The following is a 27001-nucleotide window of genomic DNA, read 5'->3' as shown; positions in this document are numbered from 1 at the left end:
TCTTTGGGCAGAACAAACAGCTAGTGGGCACAGTCACCAGAGTCAGGATCAACTTTGGTGTTTTCAAGGCATAGCATAATGTTGATGTTATAGGACTAGAGAATAATGAGCCAGGGGTAGTATGGGACGGAATGCAGATCGGAGTCACACCACACAACTAAAGATGCCTGGCAGCAGTGTCACTATGTTCAATACAAAGCAAGGGATGGAGAAGCCTCTCGGGCTGCTGGATGGAAGATGACAGACCCGAGTGGGGTGAGAGAAGAATCAGAGGGGCCAGGGGAATTGTAATCTCTAGCATAAATCACCATCTTGCCCCACTTCTGTTTTAGTTCAAATTTAGATTTAGGAGGACTTTGGTAAAGAGAACAGAAATTAAAATCCAGCAAATCATTTCTATCCTGAAAATGAACTATTCCTAGGCCTAATTGAAGAAATTCACATGAAGCACCACTGATAGGAATTTGATCCTTTTATCTGTTAATTCTCCACCTCACTTCCCTACATACTCCTTCCTTCTACTAATCCTTAGTTATTTCAGGCTTAGCCCCAGATTTATGTGTTCCTACCAATTTGGAACTTCACTACCTCCGAGAGATCCTTTTTGCTTTCTGCAACTTCTGAACAATTACAAATTCCATTTCTTTGAAATATTCAATAGTGTTAATGGTTTCATAGATATTGACCCTGGAACAACACAGGGGGGAGGGGCACCAACTAACCCCCTCTGTGTAATTGAAAACTGGCTGAGAACTTTAACTCTCCCCAAAATTAATAACCAGTTGACCTTACCAATAACAGTTGTTTAATACTTTTTATGTTAGGGGTGCCTGACTGGCCCAGTCAAGTAGAGCATGCAACTCTTCATCTTAGCATTGTGATTTCGAACCCCATGTTGGGTGCAGAAATTATTTAAAAACAAAATCTTTAAAAAGATACATTTTAGGGATGCCTGGGTGGCTCAGTCAGTCAAGCATCCACCTTCAGGTCAGGTCATGATTCCAGGGTTCCCTGATCAAGCCCCACATCAGGCAACTTGCTCAGCAGGGAACCTGCTTCTCCCTCTGCCTGCCTCTCCCCTGGCTTATGTGTCCATGTACTCTATCTGGTAAATAAATAGAATCTTTAAAAAAACTTTTTAAAATGTGTTTTATGTGTAATATATACAGTATTCTTACAATACATATTTTGTAGGTTTGGGGTTTTTTTTTTAAGATTCTATTTATTCATTTGACAGAGAGAGATCACAAGTAGGCAGAGAGGCAGGCAGAGAGAGAGAGAGAGAGGAAAGCAGGCTCTCCACTCAGCAGAGAGCCCGATGCGGGACTCGATCCCAGGACCCCGGGATCATGACCTGAGCCGAAGGCAGCGGCTTAACCCACTGAGCCACCCAGGCGCCCCTTGGGGTTTTTTATATCTAATTTGTTATTTTTGTTATTTCTAGGCTATGTGCTTTATCTGCAGTTCTCAAACTGTTACAAATCTCCAAAAAAATTTTGACTTATTAGAGAAAAACCCCATGCAAGTGGACTCATGCTATTCAGATGCACATTATTCAAGGGTCAATTGCACTTTTGTTTTAATAGATGTAATCAATATTTTGATATTAAGTCAAAGACTAAGTTATACATGATAAGATATTAGGGTCAGAAGAGCTTGCTGGGATCTCAGATATTACTCCAGTGGCTATTCTGAAGTCTGCTTAACGCAGTCCCATAACCTTGGATAGCATTAAAAAGAGTAGAGGACACCTGGGTGGCTCAGTCATTAAGCATCTCTCTTCTGCTCAGGCCATGATCTCGGGGTCCTGGGATTGAGCCCTGTATGGGGCTCCCTGCTCTGCGGGAAGCCTGCTTCTCCCTCTCCCACCCCCCCTGCTTGTGTTCCCTCTCTCACTGTCTCTGTCAAATAAATAAATAAATCAATAAATAAGAGTAGAACTGTGAGCAACACCAGTTGTGGAAGTGTTAATATTAAAATCTAACGTTCTTTGGCGCTCATCTCATTTCTTTTATATACGGTGTGACCCTGAAGTATAAATTACTGGGGACTGAGTGTTATTCTGTAAAGGTCAAGACTATTTGTTTAAAATTTACTGGATTGCCAAGCAGTGGAAAAATACCTTATTGCCTTTTCTATGTTTTTTTTTCTTTGCTTCTATAAATCAAAATTAGTGTTTTTCAAATGGAAAAGTAATATCTGTATGTGACCTCTCCTGAGATGCATTCTAAACTCAAATTGATGTACAAGAGAGTAGTCTTATTTAAAATATAGTACCAATCATTTATTTTGGGAGATTTGTGTATCATATTTCTGAGCATACAAGAAGAAAAATAAATTCAGATTTCAGTTAAACTGATGGAAACACAAATGGTTGTAACTTTATTCTAGTATTTCTTTTCCCTCCACTCTTGATTTTTTGGTTTTAGTTTTTATACTCCATGTTAAGGATAATTAAGCATAATGTATGTTTTTATATAGATAAGAACATATTTATAGGGTATGATTATAGAGATTATTTTATTTTTAAATCAGGACTTTTGATGGTTTATTAATTCATATACTATGTTGACTTAGGACTTACCGTACCCCTATGTTTGGATAAGGTAGATATGTATTAACCATATTTTGTAATTGAAGAGATTTTGGTCCCAAAAGATTAAGTAACCTGCTCAAAACAGATAATTTGGGGAGGAAAAAAGAATCCATCATGGAAAGATGCTACAAATTTATCAAAACTGATTTTATAAATATTTTACTTCCTCTATCACATAAATTCCAATGGGACTTAGTGGTAAGCCATATGATAGAGAAAAGTCATTAGCATAACTTTTGTATATAAAATGCACTTTTCCAAACCAATCACCTAAAGTTTTTCCAGATATCCGATTCCTGTTGAAAGTGAACATTTGTATGCACATGTGAGTATACTGTACAATAATCCTGTTTTCCAAGATTACAACATCATTAAAATGGTGGCTATTCTAAGTAAGAATTTTGAAGGAAACATGTGAATCACTGATTCTGGTACTTTTGTTTACAAACTATTACTCTGTTATGATCAGTCAATTGTTTTAAGAGCACATTGAACATGTGATATAGCTCGTGTGCACGTGTGTAATGAATATAGGTATGTGTCATTTTCACTTTTCCTGGTGGGATTTAGTGATATTATAGTGTCTGGGGACCAGGACTAAGAATTACTACTCTCGCAATTTGATTCCAGTGGGGAGAATGTTAAACTTTCATTATCCACTGACAAAATTTATTGCTCCCAGTCTTTGTAGATGAGCTCAGGAGAAGAAAATACAACTCTAACAGAAGAACATGCAATCATTTGGGGCCAAGACAGCAGGGATATTTGTTATACTGCCAATTTTTTTTAAGACATTCCTGTAATATAACTGCTTTGTTCTACATTATATGGACCCCAAGCACTGGGGGTTTTTTTTGGCTCATTGGGTCTTTCATGGCTAGGACTTTAGCACTACAACAGTGACTATCAGTATGATCTGTTTATTACTCCACGAAGTTTCTGGTACCTAAGGCAATGGTTTAAGAAAGTAGGTAAGTGCAGCACAACTGTGGATGTGTAAAGGAAAAGGTACATGGTCTTTGACAAGGGATCCAAGATATCTCTTTTGAATACCTTTAATATATAGGGGGGTTTTTTTGGTTTAAGTTTCATTAGCTCTAGGCTGGAAATATGAAATGCTGCCATAATTGAGTCACTAAGCTTCTCTTGTGGACTAAAGAGATCTAAATGGAGTCCACACATGCAAATAGAATTTCTTCAAAGTTCCATTACTGGGTAAGGCTCTGGGATTTCAAAGGCAAAGGTGATCATGAAATTAATGGTTACATTCATGAAAACATGGTATCTCATGGTGAAGGGATGGGGAACAACTTACCCCTGAAGAGGTGATACTTGCATGTGTTAACTAAGAAAACTGACAATTGGGGTAAATGTGGAGGTCCAGCCAGGCATAACATTTTAATCACCTAGTTCACTTTGTGAAAGACTATGCATGGAAGAAAGACACTGGATTTAGTACAAATAGGTAGTAGTATTTAAAGGCAAAGAGAAAAGGGAGAGAGTGAAACCCAAGAAGGCTTAAAAGGTTAACAAAGAGTAGCCCACCTACGGATTATAAGGATTAATTCTCCTAATTGCCAAGAAGAGTCATTAGGATAAAGTAACTATTAGAGTCTCCCCAAATTCATATGTTGAAACCCTAAACCCCAATGTGATGGTATTTAGAAGTATTTAATTGTTTTTTGGAGGTAATGGGTATGAGGGTATATCCTTCATGAAGGGCATCAGTGCCCTTGTTAGAAGGGATCAGGGGGCTAGCTCTCTTTCTACAATGTGAGGACACAGCAAAAAATGGCTACCTATAAACCAGGAAGAAAGCATTTACCAAGAAACTGACTATACTGGCATCTCAGATGCCCAGATTCCAGAAATGTGTCTATTATTTGAAGCCAACTAGTTGGTGATAATTTGTTCTAGTAGCCCGAAGTGACTAATACAGTCATTGAAGAATCTTCAGAAGAAGGGCATGTATATGTATATACATGTATATGTATCTGTATTGTGTGAATGAATATGAAGTTATGATCAGATTTGAAGATTTTATGGTGGAAAACTTTATTCCTGATTTAAACATTTAGAAATCTAGTTTTAAGAATTATAATCCCTAACTTTGCAGAGAAAGAGACACTCAGTGGATTAAAATGAGTAATACTTGAAAAGGCAGGAAAAGTGAGAATGAAAGCAAAGGAAAAAAAAAAACAGTGAATAGAAAACAAAATAGGGCAGCAGGAATGTATCTAAATATACCACTAAATTCAGAAAAGTGAATGGACCAGACTATTCTATTAAAAAGTGAAAACTCTCATAGAAACTAGATATGCAAATAGCAATAGAACATTTGGGAATTTATACAGGTCCATACCAAAGAAGAAAAAATTAATTTTTATGGCTATATGCAATAACAAGTATGAATTTCACAGAAAATGTTGACTGTTAAGAAGCTTGATGCAAAATAACACAGACTATACAATTCCATTTGTGGAAGTGTTACAAAATGGTCAAAACCAAGTCAAGTATTTGGGGTGTTTGCTTGTATTCAAGACTTGAGAAAACGAAGGACAAATTTTAGGTTCTAGAGAGGGAAGTTATTGGAAGTGGAATGATGGCATTTCCGAAATAGCTGACTGTATGCCATCTTAGCTCTGTGGGACATATGAGTGGCTACTGTGTGATAAATGAGTGTTTGGGGCTTTGTGTGTAAGTTATGCTTTGAACCGAAAAAAAAAAAAGTGTCAAGTTACTGAAAATAATGATATATTTTATTCATTTGCCCAAAAGTGAAAAATGTATTTGAAGTATTGGGCAAGCTATTAAAATTAAGAACTGACATACACCATCATGGGATTTAATATGCCTGCTCCAAGGGTAATCTTGTAATTTTCTTTAAAATGTAAAATTCATATACATTATGACCTAGCAATTTCTATAAATGAGTATGTAGGCTACAGAAACACATGTGTGCCCAAGGAAGGGGTTTATTGCATTATTGTTTATATAGGAGAGAAATTAGAAATAAGTTGTCTATCTTTAGGAAGTGGCTAAAATTTTTCCCTTAGAAATAACTATAATTTCATCATCCATAATTGTGTATCAAAAAAACTATGATGGGGAGCACCTGGGTGGCTCAATGGGTTAAAGCCTCTGCCTTCAGCTCAAGTCATGATCCCAGGGTGCTGGGATCAAGCCCCGCATTGGGCTCTCTGCTCACCAGGGAGCCTGCTTCCTCCTCTCTCTACCTGCCTCTCTGCCTACTTGTGATCTCTGTCAAATATATAAATAAAATCTTTTTTTTTTAAAGATTTTATTTATTTGACAGACAGAGATCACAAGTAGGCAGAGAAGCAGGCAGAGAGAGAGAGGGAAGCAAGCTCCCTGCTGAGCAGAGAACCTGATGCGGGGCTCAATCCCAAGACCCTGGGACCATGACCTGAGCCAAAGTCAGAGGCTTTAACCCACTGAGCCACCCAGGCACCCCTATAAATAAAATCTTAAAAAAAAAAAGACTATGATGGGGCACCTGGGTGGCTGAGTTGGTTAAACACCTGCCTTCACCCAGGGTCTTGGGATCAAGTCCCACATTGGGCTCCTTGCTCAGCAGGGAGCCTGCTTCTCCCTCTGCATGCAGCTCCCCCTGCTTGTACTCTCTGACAAATATAATCTTGAAAAAATATATAAAGATGAAAAGACCTAAAAAAGCAATATTGTATCTTTTTTCTAAATCTGCAATTACTGAAGGCATAGCAAGTTTCCTAACCAATGCTAATCATTATCTCTGGAGCCAAGGGGATATTCCAAGTGGATGGTTAAAATTTTATGTATTATATAATTATATAATTAATAATACTATTTAATATAAATATATATATAGAGAGAGAGAGAGATTGAATATATATATATATAGAGAGAGAGAGAGAGAGATTGAAGATATATATGTGTATATATATATGTATGTTGGATATCCAAATGTGGACATCAGAGACATATTAATACTAATAAATACCATGATAATGGGTGAGATGGTCTAGGAAGGAGCTTTCAAAAGCAGCAGAGCATTGCCTGAAAATAAGAACCAGAAAATTAAGACGTTGAAGAAAACTGAAGTTTCCCAAGGTCATCATCAACAGCATTGGTACTCCTTAGAAGATGAGTAAACAGATAAACAAATGTTTTTTGGATTTAGAGCATGATTAGGACTTGGTGTTTCCCCCACCCCAGGCAAATATTAGTTGTGGAAGCCAGGTTAAAGTAGCTTGAAGAGCTAATAGGAATTTACAAAGTGGAAACAGCTAGCACAGTCAGGTCTCAAAAGGGTGATAGCAAAGAGGACAAAGGAGAAGTTCACTGGAAATATACAACTTAAAAAATTAACATAGATGGGAGAATATGTGGAAGTGTCAGGTGACTGTGCCACTGAGCACATGCTGGTAATTGGAGTCCTTGCCTTTCTTAGTCTATTGTGCCCCACATACCCATTGCTGAGCAGTTTTCTTTAGTTAACTTAATTCTGATAAAAGGAAGTTTCACTATTCCTAGATGCAGGACATATAGGACCTTAGAAAAAGAAACACGGATTTTATTTTTTTAAGTGCTACTATCTAGTTTCTAAATAAAAACAATGAGCGCTTTTTTTTAAATACATGGAATATTCAGATAGCCAAGAAAGCATATGAGGAGTCACCTTCCCTTATGGCAGGCTGGATTCTAAGTCTTAACAACTTGGCAAATATGTGGGAGCTTCATAGAATATATGTCTGGAAAATTGATTCCGGTCATTTCACATAACCAGTAAGACAAAGAAGTTAAAATCGTCCATTATAAAAACAATTGCTTCCATTGGTGTGGTACCTTATATTTTCAAACTGATTTTCCACATAGCTAATTTTTGCTTCAAAACAGGTGTTTCTTTTTTAAAGAAAAGTCTGTAAAATAATGTCTGCCACTAAGAAAACAAAGACTCACTTTGAAATAGGACTAATCTGGTCTCTGTGCTTCTGACATCTTGTCTAGTCCCTTCCCAGCAGACAGTTTCTATCTGTCCAGGACCTACTGTGACATGAAGTAATCAAAGAAGGTTGTGTTTTTTCCCCTTAGATCAGTCTCATTCTCACACACGCATACACATACACATACACAGCTTAAATTGCTGAGTCAGGGAAACATTCCATGTTAAAAGAGTTAGTATCTTTGTCCTAGTGAGGATGCACACTATGAGGCAGCCTTTAATCAGAGAAAATTGTAGAACATGAACCGATGTAGAACATGTTCAACCTGATATTCTACATGAATCCAACAAACCAAGTATTTCTAAAGGTCTCTCGCCATGTCCTCATTTCATGCTGAGTAAATACATGCTAATATGGACACCTCCAATGTGAAATGTCAAAGTGTTGACCTCTTTATTCTCCAGGAATCAGCTTAACATAGTAGTTAAAATTGCACTAGTTAAATTAAAAGCCTCAAGTAGAATCAGCCATGGCTAGTAATAAAGATTCTCTTTGAAGAGAGCATAAATTGGAAGACAACAGTTTAAGCGTTGTAACTTTGGGGGTCAAATGTAAGTTTGACTTCTAGTTCTACAAATCTCTAAACACAACACTAAACACAACACTAAAACATTGGAAATACCTACCAAGAGGTAGGTATTCTCAGAAAGTTTTTCTGAGAATATTTTACACTTGCCATCTTTTTGGTTTTTAATTGCATGAATTGGGAGAGATAAGATTGAGTTGTGTTAGCTCTTCTAAGATGCTTAAAATAATTTTTTCAATCACAAGTTGTTACCATCAGCCATCAGTCAATTTTTAGGTTATACCAATAGGAGTATTTTTTTTCTTTTTTTGAAGATTCCTTTTATTTACTTGAAAGAGAGCCAAAGATCAGGGGGGAGGGGCAGAAGGAAAGAGAGAGGGAGAAGCAGACTTCCTGATGAACAGGGAGACAAGGGACCCTGGGATCATGACCTAAGCCAAAGGCAGATGCTTAGCTGACTGAGCCAACCAGGTGCCCCTTTAATATTATAATTGCTTATGGAAGTGTGCTTATTAGGAGATAACAATACTAACGAGGTCCTTAAAAATAAACTTCTGCGGGGCACCTTGGTGGCTCAGTGGGTTAAGCCTCTGCCTTCCGCCCAGGTCATGATCTCAGTGTCCTGGGATTGAGCCCCATATCGGGCTCTCTGCTCAGCAGGGAGTCTGCTTCCCCCTCTCTCTCTGTCTACTTGTGGTCTCTCTCTCTCTCTCTCTCTCTCTTTCTCTCTCAAATAAAATCTTTAAAGAAAATTTTAAAAAAAAACTCTGGAAAAAAGAGAGTATTAATACAGGTCACTTGATTTCATACTAAGTTTCCACTTCTTATAAGCATGGAGTAAGCAAAAGAAATATTGGGAGGTGTTTCTGTTATAGGCACATGATTTTCCTCAAGAACATCTAGATGTACATGAATGACAGAATTAATGCAGGTCTCATTGCTTAGGTTGACCACAGATCATTTTCATCAGCTGAATCTAGTCATTACAGGTGGTTAACTAGAAGTTTCCATGGTTAGAGTACTATCTCACAACTGTATCGATAGTAATAAGAACACTGTTGTTACATAACATAGTTATGGACTAGATTTGGGGCCAACGAGTTCTGTATTCATCTATTTTAAAAGCCTCTGCCTCCCCTTTTCCTCCCCATCTCTTCCCTTTCGGTCTCAAGCAATTTGGGGCAGTTTTAGTTATCTCCTGGAGTGTTTATATTTCAGCCAGGAGGATTTTTACTTCTTAAAGGAACAGATAAAAGAACACAAGTTTCGTGCTTTTTCTTTTTTTCCTCCTAGAAGAGTAGGAGTATATTTCTCTATTATCAGAAGTTTAGGATAATTATTAAAGTTTTTCTTTGTATGAGTGGGTCAGACTGCATGGAACTCTTCATCTGTTTTTGTTAATCACAAGAATGTTCTCTCCTTTGTTCCTCATTTCCCCATGGAGTCAACCTCTTACACAGGCTTTGTCACAAGCTCTGAAACCTTAATCTGGCATAGTTCGTGCCTCCTAGCTCTGCAAAATGGCACTCTAAGGTCTCCACGTTATTCTGCTCTCCCATCTCACCCGCCAGCCTGAGGCTAGCAGAGTAGTAACAAACCCACATCCTCCTCTGATCTTAGCTCTCCTTCCAAACTTCGAACTATAGCTTCGTCCTCTAGCCAGGAAACAGTAGCTAATAAAAGTGACCACGAAACAGGCCATCCCACTGCACAGCCATGCATTACCCTTCTTTGCCACAGTGCACTATGCACCGTTCTTCAAACAAGCGCATTAAAGCAGCTGGTGTTTGGGAGGTGTCCCTGTATACATTTATCCACATAGATGCTTATGGACAGCCACCACCCACCCCCCCACACACATATAGCCGTCAATAGCCAATTTGGGATTTCTCCCGAGGCTGCCTTTTTCCTAAAACCCATTCCTTTGATCTCCTGGCTGGAGATCAAATTGTTAGTTCTAAAAATGACCCCTGTCAGTGGAGGACATGGAGAAACCGAGGAAAGAGTCAGAGTATTCCAGATTTGTAGGTGGCAATTTTTTTTTTTTTTTTTTTTCCAGAAGTGTAGGTGGCAATTTTAACAGGCAAAGGAACTTACCAAGACCAAAGTTAGGCTGCTGCAAGATGAGTGGATGTGCACCTCCCATCAACCTTTTTTTTTAAAGATTTTATTTATTTATTTGACAGAAAGAGATCACAAGTAGGCAGAGAGGCAGGCAGAGAGAGAGAGGAGGAAGCAGGCTCCCTGCTGAGCAGAGAGCCTGATGTGGGACTCGATCCCGGGAACTCGAGATCATGACCTGAGCCGAAGGCAGAGGCTTAACCCACTGAGCCACCCAGGTGCCCCCCCACAATCAACGTCTTAAGGGTTTATATAGTATCCTTAACTGGGCTCAGTCACATGTACAATCCAGATGGGGTCAATAATACATTTCTCTCTCAAGGCTGAATGCTTGAAATGTCTCCAGCTGTAGGAATGGTGGATGAAACATTCCAAGGAGAGGGGTAGGGGTGAGGAGCCCCCTACTGCCCCAGGTGAGTTTTCAGGTTAACCAGAGGTCATGTTCTCTTGATGACCTCCTCCAAGTGCAGTACTTAATACTAAGATTTACTTATTTAAGTGCTAGCAGTACTTAGATTTATGGGATGATTACAGTATGCTACGTTCTATGCTAGACAGTGCACATCTCTTATCTCAACTAATCCTCAGAGCAACTTTATGTAGGGATGATTATTATTTTCATTCTTTAGGTGAAGAAACAGAATCCAACGTGGGACTGTAAGCATCTTCCCTGGGTCAAACACCTGGGAATCACATGGTATTTAAAGCCAGATCTATTAGTACTTCATATATGAGGTGGTGTGACTGGCCTCTAGGTGTAGAAGGTTCACCTTATTTCCAATGAATCAATAATATTATTAATTTGGGTAACTAAAGGAAGATCATTCTCTTTGCAAACACACACACACACACACACACACACACACACAAATCCAGAGTTGTAGTTGCTGCAGTGTTTCTCAGTTTGTGCCAGTGTGAACACTCTCCTCGCCCACCTCTCTTTTCTTTTAACCTCTTTAAGCTTTGGTAGGAACGTGGCCCAGCAATGTGAGCACAACGTCAAGTAGTTTTGTACAATTTGTCGAAGTGATAACACTTGGTTTAGGCCAAGAGACTGTGACATAAATAAAGAAAGCTGAAGCTTCAGGGCTACTCACTTGCAGAGCTCCCTTCCAAAGGCCTATTCCTAATTTCATATTCAAAATTTGATCAGTGTTTTTCTTAAAGAGGTAAGAGTATTTCTGAATGACATACCAAGTGAGCTCACAAGAACTTGACTACATGAGAGACTATGGACCCTGAAAAACAATCTAAGGGTTTTGAAGGGACGGGGGGTGGGGTGGGGGGGGGAGGTTGGGAGGTCAGGGTACCAGGTGGTGGGTATTATAGAGGGCATGGATTACATGGAGCACTGGGTGTGGTGCAAAAATAATGAATACTGTTATGCTGAAAATAAAAAATAAATTTAAAAAAAAGTAGTTGGGGGAACCAGGTGGTGGGTATGAGGGAGGGGACAGATTGCATGGAGCACTGGGTGTGGTGCAAAAACAAAAAAAACAAAAAAAAACAAAAAAAGAACTTGACTATACCTGGAAGTGATTGCCCATCAATAAATATGTGTGATTACATTCAAATAAAATACACTCCCAAATTATCCTCCCGACTTATGTATTCCTTTGTAAATTGGTGTGATTTGTCTGCTCTACTGAATTGTAATCTCCATGAGTGTAGAAACCTGGTTTTGCCCATGGCTATGGCCCAGGTCCAAAAAGAGTGCCTGGTACACAATATAAGTGCTTATTATTTATTAAAGAATGAATGGATAGAAGTGAGAATATTAGTAGGCAACACAACCTAAAATAGTTAGGAATACTACTAACTCACAGATCTCAACAGAAAAAAAAAGTTAACTTATATAAACAATAACTGTCTCATTCAGAAGGGGATTTCAATTATTTCCAGGAATGATCCAAGTTTAGTCTACTCTGGAGCCAAGAAGGAGGTACCATAGGCTACAGCTCAAAACCAATATGGTCCTGGTGGATGTATTCCATTGTTCTTAGCCTGACAGCATTAAACTTCCAGTTCTATTAACTCCCTTCAGACAGATTCAATGCCTAACAGGCAACTTTTACATTTCCATGTAAGTAAGATAGCCGTCATGGAGATGATATGCCGCTCATATCTAGTTTTTTTGATTGAGATTTTACATGGCAAATTGAATCAGGAATTTGTAATTATGATTTGTTCTCCTTTATGTAGTTTGGCCACAGGAAAAATGTCCATAATCATACATGCTTTGAGTAATTCCAGTCACAGTGACAGTAACATCACTGTAAGTTAATAAATTGTCATTCTGGTTACTTTGCATCTTTCCGGGATGGATTCTCTGGGCCTTCAAAAAAGAGCACAAAATCTAGGTGGTCTTTTCTTGACAGCTTTCCTTATTACCATTTTTATCTTACAGTTCAATTGGCTCCTGCCAAGGAAATTATAATATTCATTTTGTCTTGAACAGAGTGTGAAGCAGTCATATCTATATTATCTTACAGAACAATTATAGTATCATCACCTCATTTTTAGAGATGAGGAGAGGTCAGCAACATATGCTAATTTATTCAAGGTTGAAAGGTCAGTAAGTCCTTTAAGCATTCATTCATTCAATTTATTGATCAGCTACTATGAACCAGGCACTGATCTAGATTCTCAGGAGACTTTTGTGACCAAATCAGTTTATGTTCTAGCTAAGGAATACAAATGTAACTATACAGTGAATTAAAAGATAATATATGCTGTGAGAAAAACAGAGAAGAGTGAGTATAATCAGGAGTTCTGACAGTGGTTAGTACAAGCCTGACTGAGAAGAGGCATCTGAACCCAAAGGAAAGACCTGAAGTAGGTAATGATGTTAGCTCTGTGAAAATCCAGGGAAAGAATGTTCCCGGAAAGGGAAAATCAAGGGCAAAGAAGCCAAGAGGAGAAATTATCCATTCCAGAAACAGCAAAGGGATCCATGTGGCCAAAATCAAATGAATGAGGAGGAATAGTAAGAACTAAAGTCAGAGGGACAAGGTATGTTGTTTCTTGAGACTTTTTAGGCCTTTGTCGATATGTTAGCTTTTCCTCTGAGTGAAATAGGGAACTACTGAAGGGTTTTGAACAGAGTGACATAATAATGTAGATCATATTTTTTTTTAAAGATCATCCTGTCTGCTGTGGTGAAAATAGACTGGGGAGCAGGAAAAGGAAAAGAAGAGAAACCTCTTAGACGCTAGAGTAATAATCCAGCCTAGAGATTGTTGGTGCATATCATGATAGTTGCAGTACAGTAGTGAGAAACAAGCAGGTTTGGGATGCATTTTGAGAGTAAATCCCACAGTATTTCCTGAGGGTGTGTTATACAGACAAAGAAAGGGTTCAAGGAAGATTGAAAAGTTTTAGGCATGATCACCTTGAAGGATGGGATTGCCATAGAGATGAGAAAGGCTGTATATATAAAAGTTCTTTTTTGTGGGAAAAAAAAAAAAGAAATTAGTTTTGGACAGGGTACTTTGGGATATCTATTAGGCATCCAAATGGCAGAGTTGAGAAAGGAGCTAGATAGTCAAGTATGGAATTCAGGGAAGAAATAGGAGGTGGAGATACACATTTTTGAGTTGTGGCATATAAATAACATTCAAGGCCATGACATTAAAGGGAATTAAAGAAGAATACATGGATAGAGACAGTAACAGGACAAGCACCGAGTCTTAGGGTCACTCCACTATCCAAGAGAAGAGGATGAGCCAAAGCCAAGCCAAGATTCAGAGAAGCTGACAGAGTAGTTCGAGGAAAACCAAAAGTGGATGTCAGGTGAAAAAAAAAAAAAAAAAAAGTAGATGAAATCTAAGAGTGGTCAAGCATATCAAATGCTGTTGGTAGATCAAAATGGATAGAATGAAAATCAACCATGGGATTAGCCCCTCTAGAGTCAAAGTGACCTTGATAAAAGCAATTTCAGTGGAGTGATAGGATTGAGAAACTGGCAAGAGTTGATTGAAGAAAATAAGAGAAGGGGAATTAGAACTGGTGGTACAAACAACTCTTTGAGGGACTTTCCAGCCAAGGCAGTGGGAAAATGAGGCAGAAAGTGGTGGAGAAAAGATCAGTCAATAATTTAATTATTTTTTATAGTTAGGATGCATGAAATAGCAACATGTTTTTAGGATGGTCAGAAATGCTTCATAAAAGAGAAAAAAAAAATGTTTGGGCAGGATTCTTCAGCAGAAAGGGGGAATGGGATCTACTGACTGGAAAGTGTGGTACTGGCTTATACAGAAGTATGGAGAGTTCATCTAAGTAATAATTAAGTAATAAAATTAGTGGGAGGACCAAGTATGGGTGTGGAGAGCTGGGTAGCTTTGGAAGATTCTTCAGGATAAGATTCTTTGGAAATTTATCTTCTGACTGCTTCAATTTTTTCTCAGTAAAGAAACAAGCAAGATCATTGGGAGAGTGTGAAGAGGGGAGAAGTTACTGGTCTACCATCAGGAGTGAGAGAATGAATAGACAATGGCCTGGATACATTTGCTGGGCTTAATTCAAAGCCCATTTGAGATAATATACTTAAAGTGAGAGGAGGGACCATGGTCATGCTCAGTTGACCCAATGCAGTCTCAGAACAAGCAAATATTGGGGTTTAGCTTGGGTGGTGCTTAGCTTACTACATCCAACATGAGAGAAGGAAGAGATCTGAAATTCTGTGATTATGGAATATAATTTAGGCAAGAGGGAAAAGGAGGACACCAAGGGCACTCACACATTCTCTAATTCAACAATTATTTTGAGCATTCCCTGTAAACCATGCGCTGTGTTAGGTCCCGTATGAAATACAGTGAACAAGGCAGACATGGTCCCTACCACCATTCAGCCTACATCCCACATGGAGAGACAGACAAAAAATAGCACCTTTTTAAATGCAGAATTTGATAAATATTATTAAGGAGAAAATCCACATGTTGATGTTGAGAATAAATCTGTGTGTTACACATATAGTTGACTGTGTGTGGGATAACGTGTTGAGCAGTTAATTCAGGTAAGGTGGGCAAAGAAGACCTCTCTGAGGAAGTGATAGGCAAGCAGAGACCTAAAGGATGAAAAGGAACTTGCTAGGTGAAAAGCAGAGGAAAAATGTTCAAGGTAGACAACGGCATATTGGCAAAAGCTGAAAAGCCAGGAAGAACTTGCTTGGAATATTTCAGGAACTGAAGGAAGACTGTTGTGGCTGGAACACAGTGAAGAAGAGGGTGTCACAGGATGAATGGAAAGAAAATCAGGGGCCAGTGTGAAGGCAGAATTCAGTTTCTAATCTATCTGAGTCCATAATAATTTCCTTACTATTCTAACATGTTTGGCACTCCAGGGTTACTAACAAATGCAATTCTTCAATTTCAGTTTTTTTAAGCCTTAATTTCCTTCAAGAATTCTACTTGGGCACTTACGCTATCTGGTAATAATACTCCCATCCCCTTTTCCAAATTCCATGCTATCCCTTCAGTGCTGCTCTGTAGATCATAGCTTTGTCGTTTGCTCACTAGAATAACTGGACACATTAATCTATGCTAATGTAAAAACGACTCCTAATGGTTCTGGGCATTACAACTCCCCTGAGCATTTACATTTTAACAGGGATTTTCTGGTGACACAAAGAAGTGACTCTGTTAGTGCACATTTTAGACACTGAGCTGACCATTTCAGTGTGATCTGAACACACTCTTTCTTTCTTTGAAATCCTTAGCTTAGAAATTTTTATTTCAGCAGAGATACTGAGAAATACATACTTAATGTGGTACATTTCTCCTACGCCAGTCTGATCACATCGATAGTTTTCATGTTCATACATTGTGGTATGAGCACAATCATTAGAGGTGGTGCTGCCCACAGATGACCTGTCCATATCATTGATGTACTTGACCACCTAGGTGAAACTCTTGTGTTTTTTTTTTTAATTTCCTAAATCATTCAGGAAGACGTACATCTCCGTATGACATTTTATTCTTTTCTTGTAGAGCTTGTTACAGTCCTTACCAAATGTTCAGAAAGAATATAAATCTTTCAGAGGAGTGTATTATGCAATATTCACGGCCTGTAAGTGAAATTGGAGGTCTAAAACACCAAGAGGGGAAAAGCAATCACAGCTGAGTCAATTACAAAAGGATGGGTTCCTTGAAGATAGGATAAGTGAGTATACCTGGAAACTTGTTGGTCATATGAATTTCTGCACACTATGAGAACTAAATAAATGTATGGACAGGTAGATTAATAAAGTGATAACTGATTCCTGGGTTGTTGTTTTCCTTCTGCAGGGAAAGCAATCCAATGAAATAATTTGGTAGGTACTTAAGGTCAGTTGCCTCTAATCAAATTGTGTGCTCTACTTACACAATGACCTTAAGTCATCTTAATGCAATGAGGGGAAAAAAAGGATAATTTGACTCTGGATAAAGAGATCTGATCAACTCTTATAGATAATGAAATAAAATTGGGCAGGGAAGCTCAATGAAGAATGCATTTCTGCTTATTTTTGTGCACCATTTACCCCCATGCCTTGTACAATGCCTAAATCATGGTAGCTACCCAAAAAATATTTGTTAATAAATTAATACTGAATGGAGAGGAAGAAGAGGAGGAAGAGTAAAGAGAGAAAGCACAAGAAATGATAATTAACATTAGCATAGTGCTTTTAATTTTTCAAAGAAATTTTCTTCTGGCAACCATTTTACGTCGAGAAATAACCATTAACATACATCTGAATTTCTAGTAAAGACACTAATGCATTTTCTATTAACTATTAGTCTAATTGCTCCCTAGGACTCTAAAGTTAACTGTAGAAAAATAAAAAATGATTAATGCTTTTCTAGAAGTGTATTCATTCATCCATTTTTTATTCAATAAATATTTATTGAGCATCTACTACATGTCTGGCATTCTACTAACATCTGAGGAAACATTAGTGAATAATGTATTGAAGTTCCTATTTTTCACACCTTAACTAAACAAATAATTATAAAAAGTTATTTAATTATTTATCAATAAATGATATTAAGGTGATAGTCAAGGTTCTGAATGAATGTATATAGGTAGAAGATATTTTATTTTGGGTAATCAAAGGGGTTCTCTTGAGGAAGCAATATTTAAGCTGAAACTTAACCAGTGTATGACTTACCCAGGCAGAGATGGAGAGTGGTGAGGTAAACAGAATTCATGGTTAAAATATATGCATAAGTGTTCCAAGGTAGAAAGGGGTTTGGGAAGTTTGTTAATTTAAAATAAGGTAGGTGTGGTTGAAACCCCAAAAGGGGGTGGAGTGTGACAAGTCTGTAAGCAACAGAAGCAAGATCATGAGAATCTTTATGCTTAGAATTTTATTCTTCATCCTATCATAATTGACAATACTGGGAACTATTAAGAAGAGCAAATTTGTGTTTTTGAAGATGTTTTTGGATTCTGTGTAAAAAAAACAATGGAAGAGCAAGTCTAAGTTGGAAATAGAGTGTAGCTTAGAATAAGAAGGCAGCAGAACTTATGGAGAGATGGCAACAGGTTCAAGATATTTTTAGGAGGCAGCAACAACAGAGTTCAGTGAATGACTAACTAATATAGACAAGTTGAGATAGGTATCAAGGATTCCTGTTGGGTTTTTGGCATGAGATCCTCATGGATAAAGGGTCTTACCATTATAAATAATCCTGAAAAAAGTAAAAGTCTACTAAGGATAATCAGTTATTAGCTACAGTTGGGGCATGTTTCCTTTTATCTTCCTTAGAGCTATCTAAATGTAAAATTTCAGCGGCCTGTCAATAGTATTTATTTTTATCTCAGGCAAGAGCACAAGACTGTAGGTATTTAAAGCTTTGATCCGTCGTACAAGATCTTTAAAGACCTGATCCCTGAAAATCTACCTCCCTCTTGCTGCTCTGCACATTATATCATTTATTTCATCTTTGGGACTTCTGGTTCCAGACATCCCCCATCTCAGTCATATGCTCTACTGTCTTTCTTGGGTATTTTTTGCTCTTCTGGGAATGTCTATTCTTCCTTCCTCTTCAGTTGCCTAACTCCTATGCACTCTTCAAAACTCAGTATGGAGAAGAGTTGCTCTACATGTATTCAGGCCAGATGAGATATGACCACATTGTTGTTCTTCTGCACCTTGTGATTTTCTATTTCATGAACTCAGTGCATGATCTTGTTTGCTGATTTATCTTCTCCACCTAACTGGGAGTGCTTTGGAAGCACAGCTTGTGTTTTTATCTCTATCTATCCATGTAGAGCATGTAGAGCATAGTACCTGGCACAGAAAGGTGATATATATATATATATATATATATCATATATATGATAAAATTTTAGAGGCTTACAGAGAAGGAGGCCAAAATAATAGTCTTTGAAGACAGTGAGAGATAATTGCCAATTATGTAAATGACCTGATCAAAGTTATGATACTCTGTAACTGACAGAACACAAATCCTTCATGGTTTAGAATTTTCCATCCAGTATCAAATGTCTTATTCAGAGCAATAAGCAATATCTGGCAACTATTTGATACTATATCTTGTTTCCATCTTCCATAATTTGCCAAGTGAAGTTACCTGGTTTTCTCTGCTCATATGTTTGCCTTCATTTGATTATCGATAAAAGCATAAACGGAAACAATTCTCAACATATAAATATATCAATAAATAATTTGGATTAAATACACAGTCCATAAATGAGAACCTGATATTTACGTTGTTGGTTTTGAGGAAAGGAACACCATATTCTATTTCAGAAAAAAAAATCAACAACTTGATATCTAATTGATACAATATTAAAATTATATATAATAAGGTTTTTAATTTTGAGCAAGTAACAATAAAATTTATTTATTTATTTATTTTAAGAGATTTTATTTCTTTATTTGACAGAGAAGGAGACAAGAGAGAACATAAGCAGGGGAAGTGGGAATGCAAGAAACAGGTCTCCAGTTGAGCAGGGAGAAAGTGTCAGACTCAGTCCCAGGACCCTGGGATCATGACCTGAGCTGAAGGCAGACATTTAATTACTGAGCCATCCAGACACCTTAAATTATAATAAATTTAAATGACATGGCAAAATAAACCATCCTGGGTCATTTTCTCAGATATCTCAAGTCTTTGAGAAACCCAGACTTCTCTGAAAATTTTCTCCAAAAAATCCTGAATTTTAGAATGGACAACAGGAAACTCAAGCAGGCTTTTAAAACACATCGGAAACTGTGATCCAAATCACAGTGAATATAACTTTAAGAGCGTATGAACTTCCTCTCCACCCTTTAAAAACCCCTCAGTGCTTTGCTTCTTTTTAATAGTAATAACTGACTTCATAGGTAGCATGAATATTTGTGTATTTGTCTGAATTCTTCTCGAGTTGAAAATTCCTTAAGGGCTTGAACTGTGCTATATTAATCTTTTCTTTCTAGAGGAAAAGCAGATTGCTTGGCAAAGAATAGGCATTTACATTTTTTTGCGATTGAATTACATACAATGGTTATCTCTAATGATTTACTGCTAATTAAAAAATAGCATGTGTGTTTATTACAAAGGGTTGAACATCAGGACTTCGGTCAAAATGTTTCTTCTTATTATTCCATAATTACTTTACTATGGAAAAAATCAAACCATACTTAATGTCTAAAGCTTATAGATACTCATTTTAAAGATTAAATTAAAGCTTCAATTTATCCATATTTGGCACCTAATTAAATTAAATTAAGGAACTTAATTTAATTTTTGAGTGAGGGCTTCTCATGAAAGAACAGAATCAATACCTTTCAATATCCCGTTCAAAGGTATCTTCTGTGAATTTGCAGATGCTAGACCCATTGGTTACTGACATTGAAAATTTTGTCAGTTAGTAAGGAAAGCAATTACTCCCTTGGGTAGAACATTCATTGGTACCAGATACTATCCCTAATTTTTGTCAGTAAAAAAGTGTATCTAAACTTTCAGAATTGATGTAGATTTCAAAGAAAAATAATTTTAAGATGAACATAAGGAAGAAAATAAAACCATGCAAATTCTTCAAACATTTCAGAGAAAAACTCTTCAAAAACCCCAGTCAGTAGAATGACAAACAAATCTACACAGAATTGAAAAAATATTCATTTCCTATATAAATTGTGAAATAAGTATCCTTGATAGGCATATTTCTCTCTAATTTATATGATTTTCAAAATGTAGTAATATGGGGCATCTGGGTGGCTCAGTCATTAAGTGTCTGCCTTCAGCTCAGGCTATGATCCCAGAGAGTCCTGGGATCCAGCCCTGCATTGGGCTCTGTGCTGGGCTGGAAGCCTGCTTCTCCCTCTTCCACTCCCCTAGCTTGTGTTCCCTCTCTCACTGTCTCTCACTCTGTCAAATAAATAAACAAATCTTTTAAAAAAATGTAGTACTACAAATTTCCTCTTGAGGGGTCATTAAATCAGCTAGACTGAGTTATAGCTACATAGCTTGAGCAGATGAAAAGTAAATTATTGAGACTTTTTACCTTCCTCAAACAGGATACCCATGGAAAATTACTAACCAATATTTTCATTAAAGAAGACAAGAAATGAAATGATGGGAAAATCGAGTTGATAGTAATAAAGTGCCCTGTGTCTCCACTTTCAAACTTCTTCCTCTAAACCTTTTTTATTTATAACCAGATAAAAATATGATTTTAGCTGTTAGTACAGAATGTCCAGTTAGCTTAATTTCAAATGATGGATGTACTTCATGGAAATCTAAAGAAATCATCATCATATTCTTCTCATTTTTTCCTCTTGAAAGAGCCATTTATAATTTATTCACATATATTGCCCTATTCAAGCCATTAGATGGGAGAGGTTGTTGAGCAAGGTAGCTTTTTCAAACATGAAGCCATATAAAACTTAAACGATGATGAAAAATAATGAACAAGAGTGAATTTGTGATAGCATAAATGATATATTGTACTGTTGAATTTTCCAACAAGATAAAAGAGTCGGAGCTTTTCCCTAGAGATTTCTCCTCTTCTGTAATTCAGAGTGGGTTATGCAAAGTCATCAGCATTCCAGGAGCAAGATATTTGGCAAATGGATTTAGATAATTGCTTCTAAAACTTTACAAAGTGATTATTTTCTCTTCAGAAACAAAACTCAACTTCTTGAGGAAGTGCTTTCTGATTAACAATGCATAAATTTCCTGCATTGAAATCTTACTAATTGGTTCAACTCTTAAAGAAGTCTGGCTGAATCGTGGGACATTTCAAAATGGGTACATTTTACTCATTTCAGCACAGGTTTTCAGGCAAATATCCTATACCATATAAGATAACATTTTATATACATAGTAGGACCTTGAATTAAAATCGCCTGATGAGCAAAATAAGAATTAGAGAATCATACCTGTTGGAAGTGATGGTAGGAGATTCTCAGACAAAGGGAATAGAGAGAGCATAAGGAATGAGGTGTGTAGTCAAAATTGTTCATAGTCCAGGCAATGAGGCAACCAGGAGAGGTTCAGAACTATGTGTTTCCCTCAATGATAATTTGTTTCTAGGCAAGAGGTGCTATAGCAGACTGAGAGTTTCCAACTGATCCTTCAGAGTAGCTCTTTGCAGGAGTAAAGCAATGTTAAAGACATCTTTTCTGCTTTGATAGAGGAAGAAAACTTGTTCCCAATTGCAGGGGTTTTGCATTTAGTACAATAAAAAGAAAATTGTATAGGAAGAATGAAGCATGGCTGGATTTTTGGCTCTTAACAATACTTCGACTCTTTGAATCTCAGTTTCCTCATCTACCAGATGAGAATAGCGAACAAAATTTTATCTATATCTAAAGTCTTTTCCAAATGCACCATTAACAAGGTTAACTAATTCTGCCATAGAAGATCCAGACACTGGATCCAGACACTGAGTGAACAAATGACCAAATAAGCATACAATCACATCATTTATTTATATTATCCAGAGCAGAGCTTTTCAAACACAGGTAGATATCCATTAGTGGATCCTGAAATCAACTTAATGTATTCCAAACATCATTTATCAGGAAGAAATAGAGTAGAATGGAAAATACGAGAGTGCACAACAAGAAGTAAGGACAAATATTGTTGCTTGAAGCTTGTGTTGTGGTGGCTTATATATTCTATATTTATGTGTATGTGTATTGAGTCATAGTAAAATATATTTCTTGTTCTCCATAGACATCAACAGCATTTGTCAGCCACTTATTTAGAGTGCCTTTTTATGGGCTAAAGGAGAAAAGAGGCTTATACTCACCAATAGTGGGGTCATGATAATCAGGAAACTGGTGACTAATAAACTGCATTGTCATTGCTGAAAAAAAAATAAATTCAATTTAATAAAAATTCATTGATTCACCAGTAAGTTATTCTCCAATATTGTCCATTGGTTTCTTAATAAGATCTAGTGACTTATTTCTCAGAATGACTAACTTAATTATGCAACATGAACCACCAAATGTTGGAGAAAGTTCTAGGGGAGAAAAAGTGTTATATAGAAGGAAAATAATGTCAGATATTTCTCTGGAATAAATATGTCAAAAATTTTGGTGTATTTTAATGAAAATTGCATTGTAGTGAAAATAAGAAGTCTTAACATAATGAGACTATAAAGTAGCTATAGGATCCTTCTTGGTTTGCTTTGGTGTAATGGTTGGTATTGGTTGAGAAGAACTTTTCACTAAAGGTCCTATACATATTCTGGAAATTACTTACCTTCTTCATCTTGAAAATAAGGAGATAATCACTGAGGTTTCTATTATTTATTAAGGTACATGATTATATGAGTTTTTATCCTTAGCCTTTTAGTTAAAATTATTTGTTACTTTTATTTCACCTGATCCATGCTATTTAGGTACCTTTATTAATTTTCATTACTTTTGGGGGGTGTTTCCTCCAAATTCTCTGTATTCTTTTCAAATCAATAATTTCATGAGACATTTATAATATTTCTATTATAGCTTCTTCATATAAATAACCATTATTAGGAGACAAATGAAATGCTGAAGTAAGGCAACAAAACTTGCAAAAGGAATTCATGCATAGTGTATCTCTTCCTTTTCTCCCTCCCTCTGTGTGTGTGCACGTGTATGTGTGTATGTGTTTGGGTGGGTTGGTGGGTGTGTGTGTGAGACAAAGACTCCCTGATCAGACTTTAGTTAGCCTCTCCTGAGTCTTCCTCTCAACTAAAATCTGACCTAGGTCCCTGCCCTTGCTAGACCTGCGTAGTCCAGGGGTGGCAAGAATCCTGCTAAGTCATGTTGGTGGGAATCTCTCATCCTTGTTCTCTCATCTCCGGGCCTGCATTCAGCAGGAATCCCTTGAAGTCTGTTTGGCAAGAATTCCCTTACTCCTGTCCTGATGGCTCCTGTTAGTAATTTTCCATCTCCCAATGCCCGTCGCACTCCTTGCCTATAAATACCCACTTTTCCTTGTTGAATTTCCTGTTGAGCCCAGTTCTATAATGAATTCTTTTTTACTTTACTGCAAATAAAATCTATTTTAACCTTTTCATTGTCCAGCTCTGGTTTCCTTTAACATGTGTTCATGCTTCAGCCAATGTTTAAAACAGAGAAGACGGTTAAATTCAACAAACCTGTACAAGGCACTAGTCCAACCTTGCTGAGAAATGCAAAGAAACAGAACCTGACCTAGTGAAAAAAGAATTTCTGTTTACACTTTGATAGTGTTTACTTCCTGTCTTTGCATTGACAAGGGAAGTCTCCATATGAAAGTATTACTCAGTTTGACAGTTTAGGGCAAATTTTTGAAATACAAATGAACATTTCTTACAGGGGGCTTTAGGAGTTAGAACTTTAGGAGTTAGAATTTTTCAGGTAAACAAGCTGACATACATTTGGAGTTGAGTCCAGTTCTAGAGTGAGGGAGTTCTTTTACCCTATTGCAGTCTTTCCTGAGTAAAATCTACTTTTACCACTTTACTGCCCAGCTCTGCTTTCCTTAATCAATGTTAATAATATTTCTACTCAAATGTCATACTATTCCATTGACACATTCAAATGGTTCAACGAACAGGAGCCGGTACATGATAGTCCTAGAAGTTCCCAAAAAACATTAGAAAACACTGTGTATAACTAGGGTCTGGGTTAATTTCTATAAACCCAGGAAAGAATTCTGAAGGTGAAGAAGTTTGGAACAAATTTAAGGAAGAATATAGAAGCATTTTAGGAATTGATAGATGTATTTAATACAACACTTGAGAATCACAAAACCAGTATCCGAAATAAATGAATCAAAGATTTACTTCTTACAAGTATTTATAAGAATACCTAGCATATATTTAGATGATGATGTTTGTGCTTTCATGGAAAGCTGCTGCTTATTGTATAATTGAAAAAACCCTTCAATTCTCAAATCTTCTGACCTGCCACTGAGACAGAACCAAAGAAGAGGGAGCCAGCTGAGCTTTATTCCAGACTTCAAAAGGTAATTTTAGAAAGATTGATTTGTAAAAGTTTCTTTTGTGTTTTACAAAGTGGATGCCTGATGGGATATCTAAGAGCCAGTTCCCCTTTGCGGAGATGATATGTAAAACAAACAATTTTTGAAAAAATCTCTCCTAAATACATGTCAAATTCAATGTTGGAGATAACTAATCTGCTAAATACCTATCGATTGTACTGGGGACTAAATTCTATTTATTTTATGATATATAGGTTTACATACAGATTTACATCCTTCAAGTCTGGGGATTCTCTTTATTTTGCCAAAGAACCATTCTGTCAGAAATTCAATAATAGCTCTCCCTTTCTCTTCAGTGGTTTTATTGTATTGACTTAATAATACCTGAATTCATCAGTTTTTAAGTGTCTAATGAAAGTGAAGTTCTATGTCTCCTTCCCAAAATACAAATTCCTATACACATATGTTCACAATATTGAGAGATATTGTCCTAGTAAATAACCATAAATGTCAGTAATCAGTCTTTTGCCTAAAAAGAAGACAACCATAAAAATTGTGATTAAAGAGCATCTAAGAATCCCAACCTCTCAAATCTGCCTCTTCAAAATTCCTAATATTCAGCGTAAATATCCATTTCTTATTATGCATTCTTGTTTGTCTGTTTTTTAAGTATTCCTTGAGGAGTAGTATACAAAACTCCTAACCTTCAGTGTAACCAGTTTGATGGATCAGGTAACAAAATCCATCTGGCAATCATGAACAAATTCTAGTCCATTTATTCAGGAAGACATAGGAAAGGAGGGCAAGATGTTACTAGAAATAAATTTCACAAATATTATCCTAGACTTATTCTGTCTGTGGCTTTCCTGTTCTGTAAAAGATAACAAGAGTCATTTTACAAAATTTTGAAGAGGAGCAATCTCACATTTTCCATACACTTTAGAAAAGCCCTACACCAACAGATTCAGAACATTTTTCACAGTTTACCAAAAAAACTGTAGTATTTTAGTAATGAGAGAGGTTTGTTGACCTTTTTTGGGGGAGGGGTGATGTATTGTATATATGTATTTGAAATAGTTAAGAAATGTCCTACAAAGTACTAAAACTCTGGATGATATAAGGATGGGTCTCTTGTATTCAGAGATCCAGTCAGAGTTCAAATCCTTGCCAGTGCACTGTTAGCAGTTCTTGTCTCAGAGACAGTATTACTGAGCTCAACAGTAGGCTGTGGACATTGGCCAGGGATAAGAATGGTGAGGAAGAAATGAGAAGGGATGATGGGAAGCAAGTACAAATATTGGTTGGATCCCATTAGGTATCTTAGAGACCTTGACCCAAATAGACTTGTGTGTATGAATCAGGTAAATAGTGATATTGGACCACAGAAGATTGGACCACAGAGATTCTGTATCAAAGGGAGCCATTAGGGTATTTATTATTTGTTTTTATTCATTCATTCATTTACTTATTTATTTGTTTGTTTATTTGTTTTTATGAAGGCTATTGATTAGTATTTGCTAATTTTCAACTCTCTACCTTCCTAAACTATTTTATTCTTTTTTTTTTAAAGATTTTATTTATTTGACAGAGAACACAAGTAGCAGAGAGGCAGGCAGAGAGAGAGAGAGAGAGAAGCAGGCTCTGCACTGAGCAGAGAGCCTGATGGGGGGCTCGATCCCAGGGTCCTGGGATCATGACGTGGGCCAAAGGCAGAGGCTTTAACCCACTGAGCCACCCAGGCACCCCAACTATTTTATTCTTTGAGCTATTTTTATCATGACCTTTTAGGAGTTTCTACCATATCATCTACAAATAGAAACAGTTTGCAAGTTTTGTTTCATAAATTTTCTTGTTAATACCCATTGGTTAATTCATCCATCCATGACAGTATTAAATAACAGTGCAGGCAGGGATCATCTTTGACTTTTTTCTTGATCTCAGTGAGAATAACTTATTTTCACAGTATTAATATTGTGCTATATTACATATTTCATCATATTATGGAAATAGTGATTGATTTCTGCTTTCTTATAATTAGTAAGGAATCAGAATTGTATTTCTTCAAAAGTTTTTTCAGTACAATGTAAATAATCATATGATTTTTCTCCTAAAAACCATTAATGTGGTAACATTTTGGCAGGGATAACTTATTTTAATAGCCATCCAAATATTAAACCAATTTTGCATCCGGGATGCAAATAGACCAAGTCTATTTGGTCATGATGTCTTATTTTTCTTCATGTGGTATTAGAGTCTGCCAGTAAGTTGTTTAGGATTTTCAGGTTATTATCAATAAGTAATGTTTCTTTTCTTTGTTGGGTTACCTTTATCTGGATCAGTGTCAGTCTTATGT

General features: G+C 36.8%; 1 protein-coding gene across 1 annotated transcript in view; it reads right to left on the bottom strand.

Moving 5' to 3' along the window:
• Positions 1-27001, bottom strand: part of RIT2 (Ras like without CAAX 2) — a 388139-nt gene that overhangs the window by 289979 nt on the left and 71159 nt on the right. The window contains exon 2 of the mRNA XM_044243072.1: positions 22484-22540. Within this exon, the coding sequence (XP_044099007.1) occupies positions 22484-22540 (57 nt within the window). The remainder of the gene's footprint in view (positions 1-22483; positions 22541-27001) is intronic.

The sequence above is a fragment of the Neovison vison genome, chromosome 3, assembly GCF_020171115.1.
Source record: "Neovison vison isolate M4711 chromosome 3, ASM_NN_V1, whole genome shotgun sequence".
Classification (NCBI taxonomy): domain Eukaryota; kingdom Metazoa; phylum Chordata; class Mammalia; order Carnivora; family Mustelidae; genus Neogale; species Neogale vison.
Note: the sequence above shows the minus strand (reverse complement) of the source record. Positions and strands in the feature narration are given on the sequence as shown.